The 21,315-nt window shown below is 39.8% G+C and overlaps 1 protein-coding gene across 4 annotated transcripts in view; it reads right to left on the bottom strand.

Annotated features, from left to right (window-relative positions):
- Window positions 1-30: 30 nt before the first annotated feature.
- Window positions 31-21,315, bottom strand: part of LOC105213079 (mucin-2) — a 139,805-nt gene continuing 118,520 nt past the window's right edge. For 2 of the 4 annotated variants that reach the window (XM_054228175.1, XM_054228174.1), the window contains exons 5-15: window positions 18,091-21,192; window positions 16,228-16,486; window positions 15,229-15,275; window positions 13,905-14,492; window positions 8,486-11,857; window positions 5,695-5,796; window positions 5,437-5,630; window positions 5,041-5,269; window positions 2,840-3,277; window positions 2,574-2,772; window positions 31-2,508 (exon numbers count right to left, since the gene is read on the bottom strand). In XM_054228175.1, coding sequence (XP_054084150.1) covers window positions 2,341-2,508; window positions 2,574-2,772; window positions 2,840-3,277; window positions 5,041-5,269; window positions 5,437-5,630; window positions 5,695-5,796; window positions 8,486-11,857; window positions 13,905-14,492; window positions 15,229-15,275; window positions 16,228-16,486; window positions 18,091-21,192 — 8,698 coding nt within the window. In that variant the 3' untranslated portion in view covers window positions 31-2,340. Of the gene's footprint in view, window positions 2,509-2,573; window positions 2,773-2,839; window positions 3,278-4,152; window positions 4,379-5,040; window positions 5,270-5,436; window positions 5,631-5,694; window positions 5,797-8,485; window positions 11,858-13,904; window positions 14,493-15,228; window positions 15,276-16,227; window positions 16,487-18,090; window positions 21,193-21,315 lie in introns of all 4 variants that reach the window. The other 2 variants (XM_054228176.1, XM_054228177.1) reach the window with 2 other exon arrangements.

Raw genomic sequence — 21,315 nt, 5'->3', positions numbered from 1 at the left:
GTGTACCCCTGTATTAGTGAAACACAACGGTATTGTATAATCATAATTTTTTCTTTATTTGTAATAATTCATTGATTTCGATTCGTTCAACGTGTCGTCAGCACAAAATATTTGATTCACTCGTTATGTAATAGAATTTGAAATAACAGTTTGAATTGTTGCTTATCGCCTATACATAACCTAAAACTATATGTATTCTATAATATTTTGAATTTTCTAGTTGAATATGTGTCCAATAACTCACTTTTGACGCGATCTCTTAAAACTTTTAATACTTTCGATGTCAATTAGGTTTAGTTTTGTTGAAAATTACAATTGGTTTTTTTTTACAGTTATTGTGTAATGAAAAAATTATTATAAGGAGAAAATATAAATAAATGTATGTGATTTATTGCTAATTAATTTAAATTATTTATAAATGTTTATATGCATTTATATTTCATTACTTAATACTATATTACAATAGCGGCAGTGTGGCAACTACAATAAAATATTTGAATGAAAAAATAATTTAAAAAAAAATTATAAAAAAATGTTGTTCGTTATTAGTATTTGTAATGTTTGTTATTTAATGATTTTATGAAATTTATGATTTTTCAAAAAAAAAAAGAATCGAGTGATTTTATTTTAGATAAATTATACAAAATATGATTTTTTTAAGAATAAACTATTTTTTTAATGGATTTTGTAAATAAATGTAATTGTAATTTATATTTTATTTAATTATTTTTATAAAAATTTTGAATTTAAGAAAATTATGAAAACCGAAGAGAATTAAAAAAAATTTTAAAAAATTTTGCCATAAAAATTATTATTTGCTATAAAATTTTTATATTTTATACTCATTTATTTAATTTGATGTATTTTATAGCTTGTCTGCCATCACATCTAGTGCAATATTGATTTATTTTCAACAACATATTAACTTACTTTCTGTTATTTATGCATTTATTTAGTAGTTCTAATAATATATTAAATGAAATATTGCTATAAAATAGAAAAATGTAGTGAATTTTTGCTATAAAACTACGCTTACGAGCTACAATATACAAATATATGTGTAGGGATTAATAATATGATAGTTATTTGCCTATGAAGTGTGGTTTATTGCATGCTATAAAAAATGTGCTATAAAAATTCGAAAAATATTAAATTCAAAATATTAAAAATTGAGAATAAAAAAATTAAATGTTGCTTTTTTGAAAATATTTTCGAAAAATTATCAAAATTAATAAACAGTTATAAAAAGTTCGAAATTTCGAAGTTTAAGTTCGAAACTAAAATAAAATATCACTTGCTGTATTAAATACCGAAAATTAAAAAAATAAATAAATTTTGTTTGTTCGAAAATATTCTTGGAAAATTATCAAAATTAATAAACAGTTATAAAAAGTCGAAATTTCGAAGTTCAAGTTCGAAACTGTAATAAAATGTCTATTATAATGTGCACGTAAAATTATGAAATTTATTTTTTTAATATTATTTTATTGATCTGGCAACTATGTCAGTTGGTTGCATGAATAAGGTGTTTCACTTAAATTAGCTGACGATTTTTCGAAATGTTTGCCGCTTTTCACTTTATAAAAAAACTACAACATACACTCGACAAAGCCACTTTTTTCTTTTGTACCTATTCAACTGTAAACGCTCGAGGCAGCTCGAATAGTCAAACATTTATCACATATCATATAAAATATAGTAAATTGCCCTAAACATACTACGCTTACGTGCTAGAAAACAAAACTTAAAATATGTATATTTTTCCATACAAAACTCTACATTTTCAAGCCTTTTGCGCTTCCACTTAAGCTTTCGCGCATTATATGCCGTTGAAAGTTGCGGAAGACCGCTTAGCCTGCCATGAAAAAACTACAACTAGTATTGCGCGCATGCGTGGCCACTTAATTTTAATATTTTGTTTTTTTTTCTTGTTCTCACATTTAAAACTAATACAAATTTAATACTAAAATTTCGACAAAAGTTAGGTTAAAATAAATAGTTTTGCTTTTTTTATTAAAAAAAAAATGCGAAAATAAATTTAGTGGCAACTTCGATTGGCCGATAATTCATAAGCTCATAAATTTAGTTTTGTCGGTGCTAACGAGTGAATTGCATATTTTGTGCGTTTACAGTTATATGTAGTATGTAGTATGTATGTATGTATGCTCCTCTTCCATTCTCCTTTGACACTTGTACGTATTTACAGTTAGCAAAGCGCACGCACATACTCCACTACAGTTAACTTGGCTGCGCTTTGCTTGGTCTTAACTTAAACTCCTTCCGCTGACACATACACCACTAACGGTTGTTTTTAGTCCACACACATACATATTTTGTAATTTACGCTGTCGAATCTTCGATTTCATTGTCGATACGCGAGGAACGTATGCCCGATTTGCCGGTCCATGGATAGATGTCGGGGCAGGGTTGACATGTCTTCATATAGCGCACACCGGACTTGTGCCACAGATTGCAGACCTTGGGATTGTTACAACGCTTCGGACGGTCCTGCGTTGGAGAAGTAAAAAACCCGTTACTATCGATGAGTCTATATGTAGGATTGGTAAACTTACCGAGTAATCACATTGGAATGGCTGGAAGGAGTTCATGCGCGAGATCGGTGTGGGATCACGAACCCATTGCAACATCTGCCAGTTGGTCACAATCCAAACGTCGGGCATTTGATTGATGGTGTCCAGGAATTTGATGAAACCCTCCTTGTGATGGGGCTGTGTGAACCAAGCGGCATGATAGTACAGACCGAATGGTGCTCTGAAAAGTATGCAACGGATTTAGTATATCGGGAACTCAAAATGAACATTCATTCCTCCTCTCTCACCTGTTGGTTGTGTAGTGTCGCTCGAAGTTCTTCATAATCATTTTCGTAACACCTTCAGCCTCGCTGGGATTCGAGCAAGCGTCACCCATAGAACAACGGCCACCATTCAAATCCTGCCACATCACCATAGGCACTTGCCACACACCGGGGTAGCTGCGTGTCGGACATGGCGGAATCATGCAGTCGTGGAAGATTTTGTAGTCGAAGGTGTAGGGCCACGATGGTGGACGGTTCTCGTAGACCGGCAGCGATGAATCGTAAGTAAAGTTGGAATCGTAAAGCATCTTGTACATTTTATTGCCGCCGACTGAGAGGAAGGGTGCGCGCATGCCACGCACATCGGAGAGTTTCACACCACCGTAGGCGGCGAGAATTTCACGTTGTCCAGCGATCTCACGCGTCCATTTCTTCTGCGAGAATTGTTCACCGAAGCTGTGACTGTTGGCGTGAGTTTAGTTGATGTGTGTGGAAGAGAAATAGGTTAGTTGTGGTATTGGAAATCGTTTTGTAGAGTTTGAGGTTAAGTTTGTAGAAATATATATTTAGTGTTGGGTAAAAAGTTAGTAGTTAAGCTTTTATTATATTTATAAGCGTGTTAAAAACCAGTAACGCTTTTAGTAGTTGGAAAAATTATTATTTAAATTTATATTAAAAATAATTGGTTTGGAGAGTTGTTTATACTAAAAAATATGGAGAGTTACAGTTTAAAAAAATATTGGAGTCGAAATTTTTGAAATAAAAATATTTTTCTAATGCAAAAAATAATGAAATAATTACGAAAATAAAACAGAAGAAAAACATAGAAAATTGTCTGCAATTTTTAAAATATCAATATTTTTTTAAAGGATTTTTTTTCAAAAAATTTCAAATATTTTCTCGGTGTACTTTCGAAATATTAAAATATATTATTTTTGCTTTAAAAATCGCGTGTTAATTTTTTTATATATTTTTATATTTAATTTTCAGAGGTCAGAGGTCATCCATTACCAGGCAAAATAAAGCTTTGTATATAAAAATGTTTATTAATATGTGTGTTTTGGGAATTATTACTTTACATTTAGTGATTCAAAGTGATTTATTTATGCTTTTAATGTGTTTTACTGAAAATCAGTTAAATGCACTTGTGCGCTTTTACATTACTAATCCAGTATTATGTGCTCCGGTTGTACTTTCCTTTCAGACTCAACTTTTGCATTGTTGTTTTTGGTAATATTAATGTGTGCGTGTCAATTTATGTTACATATATGTAAGTGTTGCCACACTTTTATTACGGTGCTGTGTAGTTTTGTTTTTATTTATTTTTCATTACTTACGATACAGTGTGTGAGGCCATCTCATGCCCTTCGGCATATAAATTTTGAACTTGACTGTAGTCAGTCCACTCGTGTGATACGTAGAAGGTAGCCGTTATGGGGCAACCATTCGGATTGACACGCCCCTTTTCGAACAGATCGGTATACAGTTGCTTATTCAGATCGTTAACGGAATCATCGAAGGTGATGAGCACAATTTGTGGCACTGTCTCGACCGGTAAATCGCCTATGGTTGGCGCATGCGTGTGCATTTTTCGTGAGGAATTCATGATGTTTTGTTTTTTTTTGGTTTTGCATGAGATGAGTGGTTCCACGACATAATTATATGCATACATTATGTGTATAAAGTAGGAGGAGTATCACCATAGATTTGTATGTTGTATGATTTGTAAAATAAAAATACAAATTATGGCATGAAAATAAAAATAAAACGAAAAATAAGAAAATAAAAAACAAATTAAATAAAAACTGCCGTGAGACATTCAGCTCGATGTTTGTATGTAAAATGTGTAAATAAAATAAAATAAAATTAAAATAAATACTGCGAAGAACACAGATTATATGAGTAACGCTTGACGGCTGGACAGAAAACTTGGTAGAAACGACAGGAATGAAGGGCACCACATGCTCACAAAATGAACGCTTATATAAATATTTATTGCATATTTTATAAATATACTCAGCGCTTAAAGCTCTTGCAAACTTTAAAAAAGCTCCGAGGCAATTTAAGCTCATAAAAGCTTTCAAAAAGCTCCGAGGCACTTAAAGCTCATGAAAGCTCACAAAAAGCTTCGAAGCACTTAAAGCTGATGAAAGCTTTCAAAAAGCTCCGAGGCACTTAAAGCTCGTGAAAGCTCTCTAAAAGCTCCGCGGCCGCAGCCAACTTACGAGACTGTATGCGATGCCATTTCATGTCCATCCGAATAGAGATCTTGCACCATGCCGTAATCGGTCCACTCATGCGACACATAGAAGGTGGCGCGCAACGGACAGCCATTGGGATTAAAGCGCGATTTGTTGTTGAATAACTCCTCGTAGAGATCGATATTCAGTGTGCTGATCGCATCGTCGAAAGTGATCAGTACCATTTGTGGCACATCACTAACATTCATACCGCCTAATTTCAGGTGTGAACGAACAACGAATATTTGCGTGAGTCTTTGTTACAGAGTGTAATATTATGTGTGAGTGTAATATTAGATATACCTATTTGCTGCTTTGGCAAGCTTTCGAGAGTATTTTTTCAACTATTATTTTTTAGTAAACCTAGTGAGCTCTACTTACCGGGAATGTCCTTGCCACCGCAGGCGCAATCGGGCAGCAGGCAAACGTCCTTGCGACACTTGGCAGCCGTCTTGTCCGGTGTCGGTTGTGGGTAGAGTGGTTCGGGACGTGTGGGTGGATATCTGTAGATGTCGACGAACTCTTGGGCCTTCGAGACAATGGTGCCGGAGGGCTTCAAGGTGGGACGTGTGCGACTGTGTGGTGAAAATGAAAACGTTTAATGAAATTTCTTATTTCTGACCGCCCTTGGGTACTCACGGTGGATGCGTGCCACGGTTGCTGGTCACTGCTGTGGGCGTGTCACGTTCCTGGCCGGCATAGGGGGAGCTACCGCGATTACGATTGTTATTCGAATTTGTTCTATGTAAAAATTTAATTGAATTGTGTAATGTTAGCAACATCCATGGTTAATTACTTGTTGTTGTGGTGGTATTTTTTTGTTGTTGGAGGAGGATACAATAGCACAGAAACATATACAGTATATATATATCTTATGGTTTGTAACGGTTTGTTTGACAATAAAAGTTAACGGTTAACTACTTGGCTGCGAAGCAATTACCAGTGTGACCACAAATCGGTCACACACACACACAGCTACACTGAACAGGTGAACTAAGCAGCATAGCGCAGACGCACAGCAGACACACACTAACTTGCATTTATATACATACATACATTTACACAGTTAGTTTTAAGTGAGAAACCAAATTTTACACGTGGAGCTGTTACCAAGTAGACTGGGGGTTAGTAGCAACAACAAAACTGTACAGTAAATATACAGTAAAATATTAATGGCTGGTGTTAGTAACAGAGCATGATTTACAAAATGTTTGCATGTGTTAGTCGCAGTTAGAAGAGATTACAACAGCTACAACAACCATAAGGTCTTTATTTTTACAAAATTTACAAGCTGAAAATAGCGTCGAAATGCTGTAGAAGCTTAGTGAGAACCGAAAAGCTGAATTATTGTTTGTTTATTTTTTTTCTTCTTCTTCTTCTTTTTCTTCTTTTTATTTTTATTTTTCTTCTTCTTTTTATTTTAATTTTTCAAATCTTGCTGCAAAGAAAACGTGTTAAGTCAATTCAATACGATAGTGTTTGGCAAATGGTTTTGAGTTAGGCAGCGGAGAGGGTGAGGGGAAAGGAAGTCAAAGGATTGAGTGCGTTTGGAGGATGTGTAAAACAAGCAGTAGAATTAACGGTATTTTTACAGTTCTTTTTTTGTACATATTTAACGCTTGCCAACTGAAAGTCGGATACATGGGACACATTAGTTGCAGTTTTGAAACGTTAAAGAAAGATATACATTTTGGAGATTTTCCTTAAGTTGTCTCGGGTTTGAAATGGTCGACTAGAAGTTGGTAGTTGAGTTTGGAGTACGAAATCTGGGGTCTAACTAATAGAAATACTTTTATTTTAGAGTTTTGTGTTTTAAATGTACGCTGAATAAATAATTCAATAATTTATAACTAAGCGCTAATTTAAACAATTTAACTGTAATGTATAGTACTATGAAACTTATATTGACCGAAGATATCGGTTATCGATAAGTCTTTCTTGCAATATTATTAAATTTTGGACGTCACGAAGTGTTACCAAATCGATAATCCCTTAACATATTTGATTGAAATCTCAAGTAAAATGTTTGCTTATCTCAGCGAGCTTAAAAGCTCTTAGGTCTCATTTTATTTTCGAAATACTTTTTATTACCAAAAAGTGGCTTTGGTTCACTTATTTGGTGAACGCAACAAGCTTTTATTAAAATGTGTAACGAGCTTTTTGGTAAGCTCTAAATATATGCGAGCTTTTTAAGCCGTCTCCGAGTAGCTTAAGTATATTTTGAGAATTTTCGAAATTTCATTTCGCAGCTAAACAGGAATTTAAGAAATGTTTGTTAAACATTTTCGTCAGCACTTACGAGCTTTTCAACCCGTCTACAAAAGCTCTCAGGGAGCTTTTCATGTCGAAAAATCACACGAATGCCTTGGCTTGCCGAATGGATGATAGATACGCGATGTTGAAAGCTCGAAGAAATTTTTTGAAGCCGTCTACAAAAGTTCTTCTGAAGCTTTTATGTCATAAAAGTGTATGAAAGCTTTGGCTTGCCGAAGGAGCAATAGATAAGCTAAGAAATTTTTTGAAGCCGTCTACAAAAGTTCTTCTGAAGCTTTTATGTCATAAAAGTGTATGAAAGCTTTGGCTTGCCGAAGGAGCAATAGATAAGCTCGAATGAATTTTACAAAATTTTATGACTGACGAAAAAACTTGTTCTCCGGCAGTAATTCTCTTAGCCTGTCTTAAAATAGGATAAACTTCATAAATATTGTTGTATAATTCTTATTTCGACTTTCGTTTAAGAAAAGTGGAGCTGGAAAAGTAGTAAATGGTTCGATTAGGTGGTAAAGTGGTGCAGAAAGCTAACTAGTAAGTGCAAATTGGTTAAACAAACAAAAAACATTTTCGGTTCTCAATAGTTACCAAAACAATACTTTAAAAGTAATAGAGAGTGCTCCGGCTACTAAGAATTTAGTAGTGAAGTTAAATAACTGTTTTTGTTTTTTAAATAGAAACTAATAAAAATTAAAAAAAAAAAACTTAGAAATAGTGTCAACTAACCACCACCTTTTCGATAAAATTATATAAGAAAAGAATCAACTAAAATTCTATTGTGAAGTTACTAAGATTACATACAGTTCGCAATCTCTTTAATTATTCAGCGTACACCAAAACGAAAAAATAATCGATTTCTTGTAAGAAACAAATTTGCAAGGGATATTGAACAACTAACAACTACATACGGTACAGTAGACTATGGATATATAGACTTTTACTAATTTTTGCAAAGTTTTATGATAACTAAAACACCTGGCAACGCTGCTGGCTGCCAAAGTGCATTTCACGGAAAGTTTTCATTATTTTTTTCCGGCGCGTTTTAACGCACCATTCAAATATTCAAAGAGAGTAACTATTAAAGTGGCATAGTAAATAACTGTGAGTATATATAAATATGTAAAATTTGTAGTTGCTGTTGTTGTTGTTGGTTAAGTACCTCGAGGGAATTTCGTTGCACTTGGCATTCGATGTGGTGTCTGAGCACTTGACCGCTGCACCGGCGTTCGTGGCGTAAGCACTGGCCTTAATACTGTTACCTCTAGCCGTGTTGGCGGAGCCCACAGCCGCGCTTGCCTGGGAGGCAGTGGCCGAGGCGGAGTTCGAGTTCGAGTTGGTGTTGGAAGCGGAGGGCGAAGAAGGTGCGGAGTAAGCGGCAGCAGCAATCGACGACTTGATGGCGTTATTGACTCTTGAAGCACGCATTGGCGTTAACAGGGACTTGACAGTGCTCGCTGGCGTGCTGCTGATGGCGGTTGCAAGGGAGGAGGGCAAGTGGGTAGAGGACGTTGTGCTGTCGGTGTTGGATCTTGTTGGAGGAGCTGTGTGGTGTTTGGTTTGTGTATAAGTGTTTTGTGTGGGGGAACGTTGGGTCGCAAGTGTTGCGGTTGTGGTTGGTGTGGAGTGCGTGGTACTTGCTGTTGTACGGTACGCAGCAGTAGGCGGCGTAGCTGTCGTGGTCGGACGCAATGTGGTTGTTGTGGTGGTCGTTGGTGGTCTATGAGTGGTTGTCGTAGTTGTTGTGGTTGTGGTAGTCGAAGTGCTGCTGGTTGCTGGTGCTGTTGTGGCTTTGGCGCGTGGCGTTGTATACAAGTTCTTGATCTCCTTCACGGCAGCGCTTATTTCACGCTCTGAGAAGTCATCCACAAACTGTTGCGCACTACTTTCATCGCTATCACCGGCGAGGAAGAGTTGTAGTTGTTCCAACACTGAGGCGGGCTCGAATTTTGTGCGACTCGTGCTGGATGTGATGTAACCGGCATTCTGTAGACTTTCGGCCAATGTGCGATCCTTCGTTTGCTGTCGATACTTGTTTGAGAACAAATACTTCGGCGGCTTGATTTCGCCAGCCTGTTGTTCTGTGGAGGACGATGAGCTCGCGCTATTCGCAGATTCTATGCTGTTGTCTTGTTTTCCATCGATGGGTTGTCGCACCAAGGCTTCAGCACGTGGACCATCATCTATGGCTGACTCATTTTCAATGGGTTTACGATTCACGGTTTTCTGTGGTGATTGTCCATGTGTGTTTGTAGCAGCCTGCTGTTGCTTCTTTTCTGCCTTATAATTTTCATATTTTTCGCGCGATTTCAGTGAGTTCGCGCCAAGTGCATTCCGCTGGCCTTGTGTGGCCACAATGCGCGCACGCTGTTGCTTTCTTCTTTGTGGATAGGGTCCGAGTGGTGAAGTCGTAGCGGACTCTTGTGCGTTATTGCTAGTATAACGTCCTCTCGGCGCATAAGTCGTGGTCTCGTCGGCTGCATTCACTGTGGCCGCAGAGTACCGAGAGCGTCCGCGCGGACGTGGGGTCTCTGAATTGTTTGAGTTGTGATCAAGCTTAAGTAGATTTTGGTACGAAAGTGCCTGTGAGACGCGTATGGGTGCGGTCACAATGACTGTCGACATAGTTGTAGGCGTTGTACTTTCGGTTGTAGCTTCTGTTGCTGGCGCTTGTGTGGTAGTAGTGGTCGTCGCAGCTCTGAGTGGTGTATTTGAAAAGCTGTTGAGTATTGTATCACTTACGCTGAAATTACGCATACCAGTCGACGCGGTAGACAGAAGTGTATCGGTGAGGTTGCGTTGCGGAGTTGTGATGAGGAAATAGCTGCGCACAGGTTTGGCGCTAGTGCTCTGTGTGAATGTGGTGGGAGTTGTTGGACTGGTGTAGCGTGGCTTGACCGTGCTACGTAGTCCATTAAAGCCGGTATAACGGTCCTCCTTTTCTTGGAGTATAGTCTCGAGGCTTTTATAGGGTGAGACAAAACGTTGAGCCGGAGTTCCAGTAGTTTTAATAAGATTATCCTTAAATGTAAGAGTGCGCGGTGTGTAACTCTGAACAGGACGCTCGGTAGTAGAGACCACAAAGGTGGTTGTTGGCGGAGGGGTTGTAGTTGTCGTTGTGGTTGTAGTTGTAGTTGTGGTGGTGGTAGTTGTCGTAGTACGCGGAGTGGTTCTGGTTGTTGTCGTGGTTGTACTAGGGCGCGCGGTACTCGTTTCCTTTAAAGCTGTTACTACGCTTTGCTCGCTGCCCGAACTAGAGACATGATCATTTTCCAAGTCGGTTTCCAAAACAATTTGTTGCAACGGCCTGTCACTGGTACGTCCGATACGCCACGCGCTACGTAATGGAGGTGCATAGGTGGTTGGCACAATATCCTCCTCGTAGGAGGCATCGTAAAAGGGAGATTGCTGCGCCGGTGCGCTGGCTGCGGCCGTGCTTGTGATGGGCGTAACAATCGCGCGGTTTGTTGTCGTAAGTTTTTGTGCTGCCACATTGGGTCTACGTTCATAGATAGGTTCTTCCGGGACTTCCGCATTTTGTGCGCGCAAACTGAAGCCATTTGAGCCGGTTTGCAAATTATACTTGAAAGGTTTCGGTTCGAAAACGATATTCGTGGGATAACGCAACGTTGTGCTGGATGCAGAGCTGTCATCTCTTATGAGCTCTAAAATCGGCTCGGGTTCTGAAGATGGCGGTGGCGCAACTTTAACTGTCGGCACTGGTTTAAAACTCTGTGGTGCAATATCTGAAACAACATAGCTTTGTAGTCTACCTTTTGGCTTCTCAAAATCGCTAAAGCGCTGTTGTTGTGGCTGGTCGTTGGAATTTTTACCATAGTAATCTTCCCGTTGCCTATTGCTATTGTAAACATCTTCGTTAGCGGAATATTTAGCATTTGAGAGAGTTTTTGAGCCGATTACACGCACCGAATTACCACGTGACCCCTCTGTATAGTCTTCCACAGCACGTGGGAGAGTTTTAGAGCCGATCACACGCAAAGTGGTACCACGTGAACCCTCCGTATAGTCCTCCACATTGTCGATGGCAGCTAAAAATTTAGCTCTATTGTTAAACGCAGAAGATTTACTGGTGCTAGACTCAAACGAGCGTCCAGCGCTGCTGAAAGGTTCAGACGTCTGCACCTGTACATTCTGACTTGCGTCCGACACGGTTTCAATGTCGCCTACTGTCCGTAAGTTGAATAATGACGGCTGAGAGTGTGGTGAGTTTACGGTATTTGGTGAATTTTGGTTTTGTTGAGTATGCGGGTTGGGTTTGGGGTAACTGTGGGACTTGGCGACAACCGTGACAAATGTTTCATCGGAATCGAGGTATTGAGAACTGGGATACGATTGGGATATTGGTGTAATTGTTGTTGTTGTGTATGTTGGTAATGTTGTGGGTTTTCTTTGTATTGGTGTGTGGGTAGTTGTAGGTGGTGGTGGTGGTGGTGGTGTATTGATGACGGAAGGTTGTTGGGGATTGATTTGTGAACGTTGGTTCTTTTGGTATTTGTTTGCATGCGTTTTAGATCTGTAGGAGAAATCCACATTTTCGGTTAATGTTAGTGTTTGTTTGTAGATTTAGATTTGGTATTTGGAGTAGTGGTGCTTGTGGTGGTAGTAATAGTAGTAGTGGTGACAGTGGCGGTTCATTGTTGTTCGTCAGTTGTTTGGCGGTAGGCATTCAACATTTTTGAACTGAATATATATATTTACTGATGCGTTATTACTACACGATTTGGTGTTATTTTGTTGCTTTGTATTATTGTTTGTGGTTGGTAAGGTGATTGATGTACTGAATGTGGTGCAAAACACCGTTAATTTCTACTGAGTGAATAACGTAGCTTAACTTTATATTGGTGGACTCTAGAGACATTGAACGACAAATTTCAATATCAGTTATGGGGTTTTAAGTATCGAGATTTGGAGGATGCTTCTCATTGAGAAACAGTTCATTAGTTTTAGTACTCCTGCAAACAAAATTGTTCCATTTTTTGGTGATACACATTTTCTTTCATTTACACTTAAAGGATTCTGGAATCCAGCTCCTATAATCTAGGCACAACCGACTCCTCAGAAAACAAAAAGTTTGAAACATGCATTAATTCTGAAAACCCCATGCAGCGTATGAAAAACTTAATTAAATTCAGCTTTATAAGCTCCCAAGCAATAGTTAAAGGCAGTTAAATCAGAAATTTATTAAAAACACACTGGTGGATAACTGAAAGTAGCAGTTGGGTTTGGCGTCATCTTCCATCTCGGATCAGGAGAAGTGAATAATGATTAAGCTTTGATTTTTGGATAAAGAATGATCGAACGATGTGGTATTGGGTCTGGATGGTCGTAGTGATGGCTAGGTATGAATAGGTAATAGAAGCTTGGTTATAATTCATGAATATGATACATTCATATATTTATCGATCCGTACTAGACCCGGCATGTGACTTTGAACAGGAGATCTGAAAGAAGACAAACTTCTTCAGTCTTCAGTCTTCTCATTCTGAAGTAGAGCCTTCTTTACTGATATAAGACTGTTAAGCTGAATGTTAAAGAGATAGGTAGTTGGTTTGTACCAAGGTCTGCTGGTACAAAGTTTAGTCCATTGAATTTTAAAGAAGCTTGTAGCAGTTGCCAAGGATTGGAATGAACCGAATCTCACAATTCCTCTAAAGCTGTTTCGATAGTTGACAGATTAACTGAGTAGAAAAGGTTTAAGTATTGGACTTTTACTCTAGAGATATTATCACGGAAGACTAAGTAGGACGGTATCGGTAAAATGCGGAATGGATGGAGTCTCGATTGGAGCGGGACATCGATATTTCAATATTATAATGAAGAAAAGTCTTACACTAAATATATTATGCTTGCTTAGGACTTCCTGGAGAAAACAATAAGCTAAGGTAAGACTTAAGAGCAGCGTCTTTCGGGCAGCTTCCTCAGCAGTAAGTGTCCGCTTTTAGGAAATCGTTGTGCACTTAAGAGTCCAAATTCAAATAAAAAAGTAATAATTTTCATTATTCTCGGGTGTACTAGCTCTAGCGATATTTTCATGCTCAACTTGTGAATGAGTGAAGTATATGTGTTCCACAAGTTCATAATTCTCCTTCACAACTCCTAGAGATGTCTGAATATTATAATCAAGAGTGTTGTATGTAATAATGTATGTGAAGAAGATTAAAGTAAGACAACCAAAGAATGCAGAAGGCGGGCGCTCAAAGGATGAATGCATTTAACAACTACTTAATCTGTATGAATATTTGTTGGTTTGTATGAGTAAGCGCTATATGTAGTAGTATGTAAAGGTATGTATGTATGTATGTTTTGGTGACTTGGTGGCTTGGTGAATGCCAGCTGATGATGGTGGTGGGTGCTTTCAACAAATCAATTAATCCAATTCAATTAACAAATTAACATAATGTAAAGCCAAAAATCACGCGCCAAATGACCAAACGCAGTTACAAAATGATGGAATTATTGGCACTAACGAGCTTTCGTATGAAGGCGCTTCGCAAGACAATTTCGCATTAGCATGGATGAGCGTGAAAGAACGCGCGTTTAGCGTGTCTGAGTGACTATACCTTATCGACTTTGTTGTGGTGGCCGGCTGTGTGGTGCGCAACACTTGTGTAGTGCGCGGCGCTGGCGTCGTCGTCGTTGTTGTGGTTGTTGTTGTCGTTCTCGGCGTGGTCGTCGTGCGTGGTGTTGTTCTTGGCGTCGCAGTTGTAGTCAAAGCCGTAGTGGGTTGACGACGTTGCGCCACAGTCGACGCTTTGGTGCTGCCACCACGCGTTGGCGCCGTCACCGCTCTACTTGTGGGCGGTTCCACGTAGTTCGTGGCGGTTGGGTTGAATACTTTCTTGATATCCTCGTCGTAGCGCGTCGAGCCGATCACATTGTACTCGTCGACATCTTGTGTGGGTACCAACTTCGGCGCATAGGTGGTGAAGCGTCGCGGCTGCTCGTATACCGCACGATCGGTGTTCAGCTCATACGCAGGCAGGTCATCATACAGCTCGGCGCTGTTGTCGTAAGCCGATTCGTAGATGGGCGCGTCATCAATGGCGGTCGGCGCCTGGCCGTAAACGTTGCGCACGTCGCTGACCGGCTGGCGTGGTGGGTGTGATGGGCGGATTGGTGTTGGCAATGTTTCAATGTTGACGCGCTCACTGTTGTTTGTTTTTGTGTTTGTACGTGCGTGCGTGTGTTTTGTTTGTTTTTGTTTTGGTATAGAACGTAAGCGTTAAGTAGATGTGTTGGAACGGTTGCATGTTTGTTGTTGTTGCAATAAAGTGGAGAATTTGGAAAATTCAATTTAAAAAATATCAACAAAAAGAAATTTTGATTTTCACATAAACGAAGGCGAGTTCGCTTGGTGCGTGTTGGATGAGCGTGTGCGTGGTGCATGCTTCGGTTTGTATTATGTGTTGAATAAATATGTATGTATGTGTGTGTGTGTATGGTTGATCCTGCTTAAATATAACACCCCAAGACAGTTATGCGGAATGAGCGCGAGTTTTAATTTCGCTTTAGACTTTACCTTTGGGATTTTCTTGCATGTTTTATGGCATATTCTATATAACGGTACCAAATGGTTCTGGGTATGTATGCATGTGGCATGTATAAATCTCAATTGTTATATGGGTTTCACTGTACTCATACATACTTGCTTGATATTTATTTTTTTCTATAACGGTAATATTAGAGGCTTATGTTTTTACGTAATTTATGTAATGTTTATGACAACAGGCAGCTCTCGATTTGTAAGTCGGTTAAATTGGTTAATCATAAGTTAAATGCTTTGGTTAAGAAACAAAAAAAAAATGTTTTAATGCCGTTCTTTTGGTTATTAGTTGTTGTTGTTGGTGGTGAATGATTGGTGCACAAAAGCATTAGTGTACTTACCGCGTTGGCGGACGCGTGGGCTGATCATACACATTATCCTGTTCGATCTGTGGGAGGAAAAATATGCGGTTAAAGAAAGGTAATTCGAAAATTAAAATATTGAGGGTTAAGAAGGAATAATTAATCTCAGAGAGGAAAATCCTTTATTCGACTTGTGGTAATGAGAAATATTTTTTTCTAGGTGTCTGAGATTCTCTTCGGGGGTTGGGAAGCCATCAGTATGCGATGATCCTCACAATTATTTTAAAGTGGTTTAGATAGTTGACAAAGTAGCTCAGTAAAACGATTTAAGTCACGGTCTTTTACACTTGCGATTGAGATCGGAAGATAAGGTAGCACGGATTCGGTATAGTTTTAGGTTATGCAATAAACGTGCTTTCATTAAATTTTATAATGGAGGAGAATTAGTTACTTGATATTTTGGGTTTGGTCAAGATTCAGGTTCCTCGGTAATAAGGGTCCGATTAGGAATTCGAATTCAAATAGAAAAACAAATTTTGGAGCTTGTACACCCGTGACTCTTGACTCTCAAATTGTGAATGAGTGAAGTACTTATGTTCCACAAGTTCATATTTCAATTGAGCAATTCAGATTAGAATACCTAATTCAATTCTTAGTCGAATTTGTTCGTTTGAAATTTCCAAGCAACATTTTTTATATTATTTCTCAATATCGGCCGAAAGTTTTCGAAAAAAAATTTTAGTGAAATAAACGAAAAAATTTTCATAGAAGATCAAATAGGCTTTCAAAGAGGTTTTAAAATTTTTTGGACCATATATTTGGTGGAAAATATCTCAAAGATATCAGCTTTATGATAATTCGAAGTTTTTTCATTGAAAATTTCAAATTCGTTAGATGGCGCTGGAGGCCATTGATTACCATAAATGCCATATATAGACCGATTTTGCTCCCTCACTCGGTATGTAATAAAGTAAACAGGGATCAATCTTTCCAAAACACTATTTTACAACGGAATGTTAACAACACCGTTGCACTCACCTGTGCAATGAGGTCCTCATCGTAGTCGGTATTATAGATCAACGACTGTTGATTATTGTATGTTGGCTTTTCTTGTGGCTGATAAGTCTCTCGTAGCGGCACCTGTGGAGCGGGTGTGGTGAGTATTTCCAATGGACGATAGGTCGATTGTTGGACGGGTTGTTGACGCACCGGCTGTTGTGGTTGGGGTTGATATTGTTGCTGTTGTTGCTCCTGCTGCTGCTGCTGTTGCTGTTGCTGTTGCTGGTACTCTATATCCCTATACAAATCAAGATCATCATCATAAACTGAGTAATATTGTTCATAGGAGCTTGGCTCCTGATTGCTTTGTTGCGGTGCTTGTTGTTGTTGCTGCTGTTGTTGTTGTTGTTGCGGATGTTGCTGTTGATGTTGTTGATGTTGCAAAGCAATTTGCTGTTGCTGTTCAGCCTGTTGCTGCTGTTGCAATTGATGTTGATGTATGTTTGCTTGTGACTCATAACCCGCATGATTTAGCAATGCCGATGTGTTATAGTAATTACGATTGGCCAAATTCTGATTGTGATTCTGATTTTGATTTTGATTCTGATTCTGATTCTGACTTTGTATGGATGGTATCGCCTCCACAAGCACGGCAGTCGGCGGCCGTTGTTGCTGTACATAATGGCTGCCGGCCGGCGGTTGTGATTGTGGTGATGTGGGCGATGATGAGTCGGGTCTGCGATGGGTTTAATGCATTTTTTTTTGGATTTGTTTGTGTTTTTGTTTCGATTGTTTGCCACCATGAATTTTGTTTTTTGGTTTCGATTTGTGGATTGATGTATTAGCGGTTAATCGTTATTATATATATGTATATTTATATATATGTATGTATATATATATATATTTACAAATGCCAAATGTTGTTTTTTGTTTGTTTGGTTGTTGTTGTATAATTACACAAACATGAGTATGATATAAATGCATATATATTTATTTGTTTTTCGTTTAATATATATATGTATGTATATATTTACAAAAGAGAATATGAGAACGAAAAGAAATAGATTAATTGAGGATTAGTTAAAACAATAACAACTACAGTAAATACAAGTGGAGAGCTGCACAGCTAGATTAGTGAATGAAAGGTGATCAAGAGATGGTGGAATGTTATGAAGAGGGTGAAGGCGGTTGGAAGAGATATACAGTGTGAGAGGCATGCAGAGTAGAAATATACAGTTATAGTACAGTATGATTTACAGTAAAGGAAAGTGGATGAGTGCAAGAGCCAGTTTTATAGTGTGGTAACCGTACAAGGTACTGCGTACTGGGTCCATACTAAGTCCAGTTGAACGGTTTAACTCACTAATCTCATTTTTTTTGTTTTCTTTAAGGTTACACAGTAATTTTTGGTAAGGGTGTTGACACGTTTGTATGTACAGTTTGGTATTAGTGACATTTAGTAGTATTTGGTAATATCTATGTTGGTTGTTGGTTGTTGGTTCGTTGGTGCTTCAACGTAAGTATGTATGTATAGTATATAAACAGTTATTTACACATCATTTACAATGTTGGTAGTGTAGGTTGAGTGTGCGTATGCTTTGAGAGCCGCTAGAGTCAACTATAGATCGTTAGAGCACACACAGACGCTTCGAGCGACACAGAGTCAAGTAGACAAGTTTTAAGACCACGCGCTTGACTCCATGTCAGCTCACGCGCTGTGCAGCTCATTTACGACGCTAACGAGGAATCTTTGAAGATTTGTCAACCTGTCTGGTGTTGCTGTGACCTCAAACACGCAACAACAAAGTAACGCAGGCAACAAGCGCACTGCACTTGCAAACACAACAACAAGTTGTACAAAAACACATATTAGTCTCTTGTAGACATTCTCAACAAGTGTACCTTTGGCCACCGTCCGCCATGTCCAAGTGCATGTTCACGTTCAACTGCAGCGAACCCAGCGCTGAGGAGGCCGGTGTGGCCGCCGGGCGTTTGCGAAAGTTTTGCGTACCGAATTCGGTTTTGTTGTTTTTGTTGATGTCGTTGTTGCTGTGCGGTTCGATGTTGTTCGGCTCCTTGTTTGCATTGTTGTTGTTGTTGTTGCTTTGTTGCCACTTACTCTGGCCGCGTTGACGATGCGGACGCACTGTGTAGCGCATACGCTGTGTTGTTGTTGTTGTTGTTGTGGACATTGTTGTAGTTGTAGTGCTACTTGTTGTTGTACGAGGTGTATTTGTTGTAGTAGTCTTGGCCGCAGTCGTGAAATGTATGTTGTTATTGTTGTTGTTCGTCAAAGTCGGTGCCGTCGAACCGAGTTGGGGTTTGGGTGGCAGCCGCTGTTTGATCTCTTGGAATATATCAGTCGGGAAGTTTATAAATGACGGTATTTGATTGTTCTGTTTGTTCGCCTGACTGTTTGTTGTTTGGTAGAATTGTTGGAACTGCGTATCGGCGAATGGTCTTCTTGTGGTTGTGGCCTCAATGTAGCCCGTCTGGAAGCTGGGCTTTTGGTGCTGTGGACTGAGCGTCGTCGTGACTGTGGGCTGCATAAATTGTGGTCGCGGTGGCGCCATAGTCTCCGACATGGGCATATAGGGTGGCATTTGTGAGGGCGGCATTATGTCATCGTCCGTGTCTGTGCCGATCGGCTCCTCTTCTTCTTCGTAATCGTAGTAATCGGGCGCGGATGTGCTGGTGGATGTGAAGGGTTTAGACTGTTGCACGCTGTGCAAATTGAACTTGTGCGCTTGATTGGGTATGCTCTTGATGAAGTCCTCGTAACCCTTCGTCGGCCGTCTAGTGGGTGCTACGGTTGGACGTTGCCGATTGTGCTCTGTTGTTGCTTCTATATCTTCTTCATACTGTTGGAGAGGTCTTTTCACCTGGCTGGTGGGCACATTCGCCGCGATTGGCTTCCGTGTGGACACTGGTGCATTGATTTGCTTAAAATATTTGATCATATTCACCACTTGCGGATTCATGTTGGCCAAATCGGATGATTGCAGACTCGCCACGAACTCAGGCACATTAAATTGCAATGCTAAAGTGGGCTTTCGGGAGGGCTGTGGAACATTTGAATTACTTATCGTGGAAGTGGTGGGTCGAACAGTTTTCACTTTCGGTGCCATGGTTGTCGTGCGTACTTTGCTGAAGACCTGATAGGACTCGGGAAACTGTGCAGTGTTGTTTGAGAACGCAAGACCTTCGGGGTACTGCGAGAAAGTATTGTATTTGGGCAGCTTAGTTGTGGTGGGCGTATGGAAAGGCGATAAATTAGGCGCTGAAACTATATCAATATTCGAAGTTGGCGGTGAGGGTGTCGTGTAACGAGTCGGTGTGCCCGATTGAAAAGAGCTCTCATAAATTGCAGGTTTGCTTGTGCTGAAGTAGTTTTTGACTTTCTGATTTCCCACAATGTTGTAGTTGAAGTAGTTGCTCTCTGTCGTGGTGGGTATATAGTTGTCGATAATGCTGTATTGCGAGACAAGTTTCGTGGGATACTTCGCGGTGGACTTGAAATCATTAACATCATCCTGTTGTTGTTGCTTGTTGTTGTAGAAACCCCCAACCGTGCTGAACTGCGCATAATGTGAGTTGGGTGTGACTTTGGTTGGTGTTCTGGTGGACTGGAAATATGGAGTTTGAGCCACCGTTGTGCTAACATGTGGCAATGTGCCAGTGGTTTCCGATTCCTCGCCGGGCTGATTATCTAAATGGAAATATTGGAAGTTCTCCTGTTGCATCTTTTTGCGTTGCTCCTGATACTCGCGCAGTGACTGCAGAATATAGGGAATCAATTCGGGATTGTTAAAGAGATTTGGACGCCTGGCTGATAAGGTAGATGGCCGCAGTGTGGTTGTTGTGTGATAGTAATTGGCCGCCATTGGACGGAAGTCATCCTCAATTCGTGTTGGTGGTGGTGGCGGCGGTGGATTCAGCGCTGATGTAAAGCTGAACTTATGTTTCGTTCCACCAAAACTTTGTGGGCGCTGTTGTTGTTGCTGTGGATAAACATTATAACCCGGACTTAATTGGTTATAGTTGGCTGAGGTCGTTGGCGGTGACAAATACGGGTTGTATGAACCGAAATTATAGTTAGATTGCTGTGGTTGTTGCTGGTAAGCAATGCCATCAATGGAGCGGTAATGTGTACCCGGCACGTTTTGTATTTGAAAGCGCGAACGTCCATTGAAAAACTGACGCAGTTGGCGTGTGCCACGTTGGCGTGCCTCAGCGGTTGCAGTGTCATTAGCGTCGCCATCGTAATCCATATCGAGTAGCGCTGCTATGCTATTTAAGGTCTCCAGAATGGGGTCTGCAGCCGAATCAGGTATTGGATTCGTCGCAGCGGTATCGATCGCAATGTTGGGTACATCGATGCGCTTATTGCTGGTCGAGGTGTCAGCGTTTGCAGCTCCCGCTTCATCCAGCTGTGTGTCCATACTTGCATCAGTCTCCACTTGTTTCACACCACCTTTCAGTTCTTCCAATATTTTTGCCACTATTTCCATCACCGATTCTTGCATATTCTCCTCTGGCTCAAAGTTGCTCTGCGTCAGCTCCGGTGCTTGTGTGTTGGCTACTTCTATCTGTGCTTGTTCGGCAGTTCCTTGTTGCTCTTTCGATTCCAAGTTTAAAACCATCCCTGGTAGTACCTCGTCCGTATTTAAGTATTCAACAATGTTTGGTCTCTCCAAAGTTTTCTGTTCTTCTTCAGCCTTTAAAACTTCACCGGTATTATACTCCAGTACGCGTGGTTCGCCTACGGTCTTTGGTTGCTCCTCAGTCTTTAAAATCTCACCAGTATTGAAGACGATTTTCGGCTCGTCGTTGCTTGGTAAATTCAAGTCACGTTTGACGCGTTTATGCGTGGTCTCTTCTGAAATCAGGTCTCTGCTCGTGCGTCCATATGTCTCCAAGTCATAATTACCCAAGTCGTTCTCTTCAAGTAACTGTACGATATCAAGATCATTGCTATATAAGTTGAAGTCAATGTAATTAGGGCTATAACGGTTTCCAATTGCGTGCGAATGAAGTTAGACATTTTTGAAGTCATTCGTAATATAACGGTACACGTTTTTCGTTTTTTTTTTTTTTGTTTTCGTCGTCGTTCGGAGTCGTAGTGCA

Source organism: Zeugodacus cucurbitae, chromosome 3 (genome assembly GCF_028554725.1).
Source record: "Zeugodacus cucurbitae isolate PBARC_wt_2022May chromosome 3, idZeuCucr1.2, whole genome shotgun sequence".
Classification (NCBI taxonomy): Eukaryota; Metazoa; Arthropoda; class Insecta; order Diptera; family Tephritidae; genus Zeugodacus; species Zeugodacus cucurbitae.
Note: the sequence above shows the minus strand (reverse complement) of the source record. Positions and strands in the feature narration are given on the sequence as shown.